This window comes from Centropristis striata, chromosome 3, assembly GCF_030273125.1.
Source record: "Centropristis striata isolate RG_2023a ecotype Rhode Island chromosome 3, C.striata_1.0, whole genome shotgun sequence".
Taxonomy (NCBI): Eukaryota; Metazoa; Chordata; class Actinopteri; order Perciformes; family Serranidae; genus Centropristis; species Centropristis striata.
The window spans coordinates 1,138,999-1,149,207 of NC_081519.1; the positions used below are offsets into that span (position 1 = coordinate 1,138,999).

Genomic DNA, 10,209 nt, shown 5'->3' on the forward strand with positions numbered 1-10,209 from the left:
GTGTGTGTGTGTGTGTGTGTGTGTGTGTTTAACGTCTAGTGGAAACAAAAAGTGCCACACAGAGAAGTTACCTTTAACATAATTTATTTTGTACAGTAAAACAGAGGTTGCATTGCATCCACTGAGCGGCTTCAACAGGGACCAGGATGGATTAACACGCAGCATCTTACAACCATTTCAGCCGTTTGTGATTTTATTGAAGTATCTTACAAAGACGGGCAGTCGGTCGACTCGCCGGCCGATTATTTAGAGTGTCTGATACGAGATGTGGAGACCTGAACTGCTGCCGGTTTTAACTCGATGCAGATCCAACAAACAAACTTTGAGGAGGCTGCGTTCAAAAACGCCACAACTCTCCAGACACACGGTTTGTTCTAACAACTACAAAGCAAACATTCTTCTTCTTCTGTAAATAAACGTATCATATATTCTCTTATTATTTCTTTCTTTAGCCCGTCTGAGGAAGGCCTGTGTGTGTTTGTCAGTGGTTCTTGTCCGTGTGCTGCTGTGAGCCGAGGGTTGTGGGGTTGTTGGACGCAGCTCTCTGGAGGTTTTAGGCCCAGCGAGGGGTTGTTGGTTCTAGACCCAGCGAGGGGTTGTTGGTTGGGTTTACTTGGGAGGCCTGTAGGCGATCTTCCTGCTCTTCAACACGGACCATCGGTGTCTCTTCATGTAGTAGATCAGAGGGACCAGGATCACGGAGCCCAGCAGCAACTGGAGACGAGAAAGATTAATTAATTAACGGAGAGATTAATATTAATATCACAGCAAAATACATGTTGACACTCGTTCCACCATCTCAGATTTACAGAAACTCCTTCATCAGCACGTTAAAGGAGATTTATACAATTATCTGATGGAGATTAACTCTATGGAGTCTGGGACTATTTTGTCCATTTTTGAATCCTTTTCACGTATTTTTGTGTCTTCTTTGTGTCTATTTTTTGTCTTTTTTCGTCATTTTCTGTCTTCTGTGTCTTTTTGGTCATTTTGTGTCCTTTTTTTTTAGCCTGGCTAACACCAGACTAATCTCAAATGAGATTAGTCTGGCAACCAGCCGTTCATTTCTCCGTAGAGGAGGTGTGGTTTACGATCCTCCGGAGCCGTTTATTGGACGCTTAGAATGTCTATCAAAGCGTCTGTAGGTAGCTCTTAGCCAATCAGATCAGTTATACCAGATGACGTAGTAGAGCAACAGAGATGGATGTTTGTTGTGTGTGTGTCTGTGAGAGAGTGTTGCTGCTGCTTTGCTTCTCCAGTTCTCGCTTTCTGCAAGATTATTTATTTTCACGCTTTATTCCCCCTCATGTCATTCAGCCACACATCCACTGATTTTATGGGCAATAAACAAGCTGCTGGGGGTCTCTGGGGGCTCCGCTGTCCCCCGGCTCGGAGCCAGATCACCCGCGGTGACCGCCGGCTCGTAACGCCGCAAATCACCAGTAGCGCCGGTGATTTGCGGCGTTACCGTGTGTTCAGACCGGACGCGTAGCGAATTTTCGCGTCACGTTACTCGCGCGAGTTGATGCGCGAGAATTGAATTTAATTCGCGTCACTCGCGCGAGTAACGCGATGCGAATTTTCGCCCAAGAGACTATTTAGCGCCAAATAATTGCCTCCATTTCATTCTGTCATCAACCATGACAAGCATAGCGTCCCTGTACCTGCTCTGGAAGTCCGAGATACGTCGGAAAACACGCCGTCGTGTCTGGGTGAGTGACATCATCCGGAGGCGCACTCAGCACGGAGAGAGGACCGCAGAGTACTTCCACCTTTTTCCCTCCTGCCGACCCACTCCTCCTTCCTGCCTCTTTTCTCCTCTCTCTCATGTTTGTATCTCGGACACTGTCGTCCAGAATCTCAACGCTGATAGGCTGTCCCGACACAGCGTCACGCGAATATTTCGCCAAAGTTGAATTTATTGAACTCACGCGAATTCGCGTTGTTTCATTCGCGCCGCGACATTCGCGTCAATCGCGGCATTCGCGTCGCGCGAAACCCGCGATTCGCGCCGCCGGCAAAAATTCGCGTCTATTCGCGTGTTTGCATTGACTTTGTATGTAATCTTGTCGCGCGAAATATTCGCTATGCGTCCGGTCTGAACGCACCGTTATGAGCCGGGGGACAGCGGAGCCGCTGAGAGACCTTTCGCCTTTCAACTTTGGCTCTAAACTATTTAAAACACCATCTATAGCTAAAGAGAGTTTTGCGTCTGCAGCAGCCATGTTGGATCCGTAAGAAAACTACAAAACTACAAGCTTCTGTCTGCCGAGTAGTACGCGTCATCGTCTTGCCGTCCCTCCCCGCTCTGTGATTGGATCCTAAAACAGGGCTAAGAAACCTCTCTGGTTGCCAGACTGGATGGAGGTTCGAAATTAATTCGAACCTCCTTTTTTGTTATTTTGTGTCTTTTTTTGTCATTTTGTGTCTGTTTTTGTGTCTTTTTTTTGTTATTTTGTGTCTTTTTTCGTCATTTTGTGTCTCTTTGTGCATGCATGTGTGTGTGTGTGTGTGTGTGTGTGTGTGGTACCTTGAGTCCCATGCGTTTGCGTTGGTCGTGCTCTGGCTCAGCGGCCCACCTCAAGAACGTACACACATCTTTAGCCACCTGGCTCATGGTGGCAGGAGTTCCTGTGAAAACACACACACACAATGATAATGATTTTGGTTTATATGAATAAAACCATGTTAAATGTCTAGATATCAGCTCTTAAATTAAACTCTTATCAGCTATTTTTATTGTTATCATTATATTTGTCCAAACAAATGTACCTTTAGTTGTACCAGGCATTAAAATGAACAAGAAACTGAAGAACACAATGGTCTAATAATTTTTTCCATGACTGTATGTCCACGTTGCATCTTTACTCACCGTCATCAAACTCCAGCACCTCGTTGTAGATGGGCGGGGCCATGCCGATGGCCTGGCCGGGGAAATACGGGTTATAGTAGAGACCCTCCCTTATTGATACTCCTGCAGGAGGTTCACAGTAACCCGTCAGCAGGCTGAACACGTAGTCCTCTCCTCCATGTCTGAGGGGAACACAGGGACAACAAGTTAACATATATATATACACTACCGGTCAAAAGTTTTAGAACACCCCAATTTTTCCAGTTTTTTATTGAAATTCAAGCAGTTCAAGTCAAATGAACAGCTTGAAAGGGTACAAAGGTAAGTGGTGAACTGCCAGAGGTAAATAAAAAAAGGTAAGCTGAACCAAAACTGGAAAATAATGTACATTTCAGAATTATACAAGTAGGCCTTTTTCAGGGAACAAGAAATGGGTTAACAACTTAACTCTATGGAGTCTTGGGCTATTTTGTCCATTTTTGAATTCTTTTCATGTCTTGGTGAGTCATTTTGTGTCTTTTTTTGGTCATTTTGTGTCTTTTGGTGTCTATTTTAAGTCATTTTGTGTCTTTTTTTGTCATTTTGTGTCTTTTTTTGGTCATTTTGTGTCTTTTTTTGGTCATTTTGTGTCTTTTTTTGGTCATTTTGAGTCTTTTTTTAGTCATTTTGTGTCTTTTTTGGTCATTTTGTGTCTTTTTTAAGTCATTTTGTGTCTTTTTTTGTCATTTGGTGTCTTTTTGGGTCATTTTGTGTCTTTTTTTAGTCCTTTAGTCCAACATAAAATGTGATTTTGAATCCTTTTTTTACTTTCAAAACACTATCATGCTCAATAAAGAATTTTAAATGTTGCAAATGTGCATTAATTTCAGAGTACACTGAGACATTAAACTGCATCATTTTCAATTAAATTCTGGAAAAGTTGGTGTGTTCTAAAACTTTTGACCAGTAGTGTATACGTATATGGGGATGTGTGGATTCTGCAGCATCCAGACTTTTCTGCAGAGCTTCCTGTTACCTGGCGTTGACGATGTAGCTGAGGTCTGGAGGCATGGCTCCGTTGTTAGCAGCGCGGGCGGCCTCGGGGTTAGCGTAGGGCTTTGGGAAGTAGTCGGACAGTTTTCCTGGCCGGGTGAACATACAACACACAATCTTTAACCCTCTGAGATCTTCCGCTATTATGTCATTTTTTAAAAATCTGTTAAAAAAGCTTTACTATGCCATGTTGATGTACATTTTTTCAGCGTTCCCTCACCTATATGTCCTGATAATTAATTTCTAACTCTGACTTAAACATAAAATCTGATCTTGAAAATTATATTTCAATACACAGAATTTTAAATGTTGCAAATATGAATAAAGGTTGCAAATATTAGGCTACATATAACAGGTAAAATGAGGGTAATCTCTAGTTCTATATTTTTATACTAAATATATTTAACATTATTTCCGGTTTTACTTGGCCGAATATAATCCAAAAAAAATCTGGCATGGAGTTTCAAGCCAGAACTTTAGAGGGAAGCTGATGGCTGAAGGCTCCACGTTGCTTCATTTTTATGTCTTCACATCATGAAGAAGTAATATGCTGGTGCTTTAATGTATTCTAGAAGGTTAAAGTGAGGCTGGAAGCATGGAGTATAACAGCAGATACAGCTGGTTGTCTTCACCTGCTGGCCAAATATATGAAGTGTAAAATGCTAAGACAGTGCTTTTACAGTGCCTTGCAAAAGTATTCATCCCCCTTGGATGTTTCACCCTTTTGTTGTTTTTACACATGAAATCATGGTCGATATAATTTGGCCTTTTTAAAAAGAATTTGCAAAAAAACCCTCTTTAATATCAAAGTGAAAACAGATTTTTACAAAATAGCATAAATGAAGTAAAAATCTATAAGGTAAAATAAATAATTGCATAAGTATTCATCCCCTTTAAAGTTACTGTCCTAATTCAACAAAGTTGCAGCTAGTTGATGCAGCAGAGTCTCAGTTAGTGAAATGGAGATCAGCTGAGTACAGCTGATGTGTGTCAAGTGATCGTAGTATAAAAAAACATGTGTCTGGGAGGTCCAGTCTCTGGTTCATCACTATTCCTGCTACAATTGCAACATGAAGACAAAAGAACACTTCTAGTAACTCAGAGAAAAGATCATTGAACAGTGGAAGTCAGGAGATGACTACAAAAAAAAAAATTAAACTCAATGGACATCACAAAGAGTTCAGTTAAACCATCATTAAGAAATGGAAGCAGTATGGACCTTGTTTAAATCTGCCTAGAGCTGGCCGTCCTCACAATCTGAGTGACCTGAAAATCTGTTTTCACTTTGATATTAAAGAGGGTTTTTTTGCAAATTCTTTTTAAAAAGGCCAAATTATATCGACCATGATTTCATGTGTAAAAGCAACAAAAGGGTGAAACATCCAAGAGGGATGAATACTTTTGCAAGGCACTGTATCTGTGTTTCAGCCACAGCTCACCTCCTCAGCGATGGCCTTGACCTCGGCCTCTGTGTGTGACACCCCCACCAGGTTCCTGAAGGCCAGGTACTCCATACTGTGGCAGGCTGAACACACCTGTTTATACACCTGGTAACCACGACGAACACTGCAGCGAGGAGAGGAAGAAAGAAAGAAAGAAAGACACTTAATGCTGATGGAGGAACGGGAATAAATGTGCCAGAACATGGACTTTAAATTAACCCATAGGAACCTATGGTGACACACGTGAAACAAAAACACTTTAAATGTTCTAGGAGCTCTCATATTCAGCTTTATGCTTCACTTTAACTCATTAAGTCCCTCAGCAAGACTGACTGACTGTGACAAGAAGCGACTTCACCAAAATGTGGCTGTGACTGGAAACAGAAATGTGAAAAAGTTTCAAAAAGCTTATTTTTGTTATGAGGCTAAATTTAAACCCATTTAACAATTCTAATCTGTTCATGTCCTGTATTGCATTTAACCTGTTTTGACCATATTTCCTGAACAAATTAATATAAAACAAGAAACAAAAATATCGTTTTGACGTATACATCACATCAGGCTTTTAACCTAAAAATAGAAAACCTGGTGCGACGTATTTGTCACAATAACAAAAATGGTAATATGCCACTCAATTATTTTTACTTTTTAAATTATTTTAAATTAATATATGTTCTGCTGTTCATTTTAAAGTACATTTGACCAAATATAAAACAAAAAATAATCTTATCCTATCCGGTCACAATTTTGATAAATGTTGTGGAGATGCAAAAAAAAAGGCAAATTTGTGTTTCTGTAAGCAGAAAAGGTGTCTAGTTTATTTATTTTAAAATAAGAAATATCATAAACAAAATAAAAAAAATAAATAAATTAAATTCCAAAATTAAAATATGAAATAAATAAAATAAAATATAAAAATAAATAAATAAAAATAAATAAATAAATAAAATTAAAATAAATTCCATAAATGCCCAAGGTAACAAATATGTCGCATCACAGATCTTTGACATTTAGGGGTAGAATTTTTTTTTTAAACATCAGAAATGTGTTCTATGTGGTCTACTTAGTCTGTGGTATATCCCCGATAATTTACCTTCAAGGATAAATCTGTCTGAGTTCTTATGGGTTAGTTTTAGTTCCACTAAACCTGTATAATAAAAGCAGCGATTGGTTGAATAATTCAGCCTCTGACTGACCTGGCGTGGTCCAGCGAGGACAGAGGTCCCCCGTGGCTCCAGGGGTAGTTGGGGGGGTGGAGCTCCAGGTCGGAGGCTTTAACGGACTGGTGCAGCATCATGGCGAGCCCCGCCCCGCCGGCCGTCACCACGCCTAGCGTCGTCAGGGCAACCTTCTTGTTCCGAGGCAGGCTGGCGAAGGACATGTTGGCCTACGGAGGAACGACAACAGTTAGTGATTTACTGAAAATCATCAAATTATGGTAACTCAGTTAGTCAAGACATCCAATAACTTTACATTTGGGGTTAAAACACTTCTTATGTATAAAGTAATTTGCCTTCCTGCATCTTTACCTAACATTTTTCATAGTTACTTTGAGTTTAATTCTCATTATCATGCACATCTTACAAGAAGAAACAATGATTGACATTTTCCTTTCTGTAGGACCTCTGTTGCCAAATTCTCTTTTGTTTATCAAGGTGCAGTGGAATGACATAAAACATCTAACAGAATCATGTTCCTCTTCAAATACTTTTAAGACCAAGCTCAAAAAATCCCTATAGATGTTCTACACCTTTGTATTTGTTTTGTTTAAATTTTGTTTGTATTTTCTTATTTTCATCTAGCTATGTAATTTAAGTAAAGTATAGTTACTGATAGGTTTAAGAGGGAGGGTCACGTATATAAGCCCTTTGGGCTTTTTGATCTTTCCTGCATTTTCTTTTACTGTTTCTTGTACTGTTATTAACGATTGTATGTTTTTTTTAAAGTGCAAACAACAATAAAAAAATAAAAAAACTTAGGGATAAAATATCACTACATCAATCAATTACTTCTTAAAATATTGGTTTATACAGAACATCTGGAAACATGGACACTGATGCACATTTTAAGACAATTTTCTGGAATTTTACAGAAAGAAATAAAACTGTGAGCCCAGTCCTGATCTGGTCGACTCTATAAACCCTGTTCTAAAAATTTGGGTCGGTATGTAGAAAAAAAAATCAAACATATTCTCGTTAACACTTTGACGTAGGGCGGAAAAGATTTAAGAAGCAAGTAGGGCTGCACCTAACAATTATTTAGATCATTTATTAGTCAGCTGATTCCTTTTATTAAAATAAAAAATAATTTAAATATCGAAAATTCCAGTATTTTTGCTGCAAAATACCTTTAATATATTAAAATATTGTCAAAATAGTTTTGTCCATTAACTTATCAGTTCAGCTCTAGTAACCATAAAGAATAGAAGTAATGTTTAGGACAAAAAAAAACAAACATGATTCTCAAATGCTGACTGCAGTGAAAGTAAATATTCACCTGCAGACACAGTTTTACTGTATATATAATATTTGCAATGTGCATTTCTTTATAATGCCCTTGCTCATAGTGTTTATATTTGTGGTCCTTATGAAAGTGCCCTTCACTAGCGCTTCTGTAACCAGGCAGCAGGCATCACATGATAGCACCCCTACACACACACACACACACACACACACACGGAGGTAACCTATTTACACATTTGGGTCTTGAATGGTGAAGTGGTGCCAGCAGACAAGTCACCATCACATTTAAAATAAGTCAAGTTGCATTTCACATACATTATTTGTTAAGTCAGACAAACAGAAAATAAAACCTCAAATAATTATTTACACTTTGCATTTACTGCTCATCTTCAGGTTCTGTGACTGCTGATCAGACTAAATAAGGCATTTGAACATGTGAAATATTTATCTGGTGTAGAAAAGACTCCTGCACACTGTCTAACTTGCAAGACATATATCCACTGCAACATATACATGTATATATATATACCTACAACTAAATAATAATAATAAATAAGCAAAAGAAGGACCCCATGAATGGGTAAAACATTGAAGAACTCACTATAATACACATACTTAGAAACATCACATATATTACAAATAATAAATATAAAAGGCTCAACACTGAGTTAGGTAAGAAAGCTTTTAGTTCGGCCCCTTTATCATGGAATAATCTGCAAAAGGACTTTAAACTGTCTGAGTTGATCACAATTGGTGAATTTAGAAGAAATCTCTTCCCTTGGTCAGTGTGACTGCTCTTTATAAGTCTCTACTGAGGCTCCTTCAGTGTTGTTGTGATGGCTGGATTTGTATTTATTTGTTTATGATAACTTAATGATAATTTAAATGTCTTTTTATGCTGCTTTCTTGGCCAGGTCTCTCTGGGAAAAGAGATTTTTTTACACTCAACGATACTTTTACCTGGTTGAATAAAGGATATATACATACAGACACATACTTAGAAACCTCAGACATATTACATATAATAAATATAAATGGCTCAACAAATTATTGCTCTGATAAACTGATTGCCATCATCACAGAAAAAACAAGCAATCTGGAAATATAAGCAGCAGAAGGGTCATTAAAAGACATTAAGTGCTAATTGTAGCCTTTATTACAAGGTTTCCAGACGATCAGCTGATAAAATCTTAAGTTACACTTTAAACAACACACTTCTACTGACCAGTGTTTATACCTGTGTCATTACCTCTCTGGGGTCACAGCTGATATTACTGAATAAAAACCATCAGGACGTTTAACTTCATAGTTTCTCAGCCTCATTAAGCGCCAATAGACACAAACCAGTGAAATAAACAGTTCAGACTAATCTCAGTCAGAGACAGAGGACTGTCCTCTCAGAGATGAAGGACAGTAGAGCTGCTCTCTCCACCGGAAGTCCTTTCAGTCCTTGGAATGCTAACTCGTTAGCATCCTGGTTAGCTCAGCTACTTTAGCGGTGGAGGTGTTATTTTACCTGACTGTGACACATGCTACGAATTAAACACTACGCCCACACACCCCAGCATACAGATCCCAGTGACTGTACAGTTAATTAAGCTAGAAGTTTAATTTTAGGAGACCTTTTCATTCGCCGGGTGGCTGACACGACTTCATATCGGAGCTAACCGGCTAGCCTGCTACATGCTAGCAGGCTAGCCGGTTTTTACACGTTTATAGCGTGTTTTGCCACAGTCGCTGACACAATCTACATCTCTGCGTTTAGATGGTGATAAAATATAAGATGATCTAGTGCCACAGCTGATGGTGACACCCTGAAAACACGCGGGGACACCAGTGACCTTGTCTCACCCCGCTGACAGCAGCAGGCTAGCTTTAGCTCGCTGCTAACGGAGCCCTTTCTGTTAGCAGCAGGCTAGCTTTAGCTCGCTGCTAACGGAGCCCTCTCTGTTAGCAGCAGGCTAGCTTTAGCTCGCTGCTAACGGAGCCCTTTTCTGTTAGGTTGTTATTTTAAATACTCTCCGTCCCGGTTGAGGATCATAATAGTGGTGTATGGACCTACCACGGGGGTCTTGATAGTCCTCGGGGTGTTGAGGAGGGCTCTCCCACTCCCCGATAGCACCACGACTCGTAACGCCGCCATCTTCTCTGAGCTGCAGAGCGAACAACCAACACGAACCACACACCGAGCACTTCCGGTCAGAACCTTCAAAATAAAAAGGTGAAGTGGACTGTTTCATACTAAGATCACTGCTGTCAGAGTAAAACCAGTGACATCTATTAAAATCACAACCAAACACACACACCATATCACATCAAGGTTGTTATAGTTAACGAAAATTAGAATTGATGTTAACTGAAATAAAAATAAAAATTAGAGTTTTTCAACAGTGAAAACTAACTGAAACTATATTGTGATTGT

At 39.4% G+C, this 10,209-nt stretch overlaps 1 protein-coding gene across 1 annotated transcript; it reads right to left on the reverse strand.

Annotated features, from left to right (window-relative positions):
• Positions 1-67: 67 nt before the first annotated feature.
• LOC131968928 (cytochrome c1, heme protein, mitochondrial) lies at positions 68-9,971 on the reverse strand. Its single transcript, XM_059329987.1, has 7 exons — positions 9,850-9,971; positions 6,522-6,712; positions 5,316-5,449; positions 3,867-4,017; positions 2,873-3,033; positions 2,531-2,631; positions 68-714 (listed from the first exon to the last, which is right to left on the reverse strand). Exons 1-7 carry the CDS (start codon positions 9,928-9,930, stop codon positions 610-612), a joined length of 924 nt encoding a protein of 307 aa, XP_059185970.1. The 5' UTR covers positions 9,931-9,971; the 3' UTR covers positions 68-609.
• Positions 9,972-10,209: the final 238 nt, after the last annotated feature.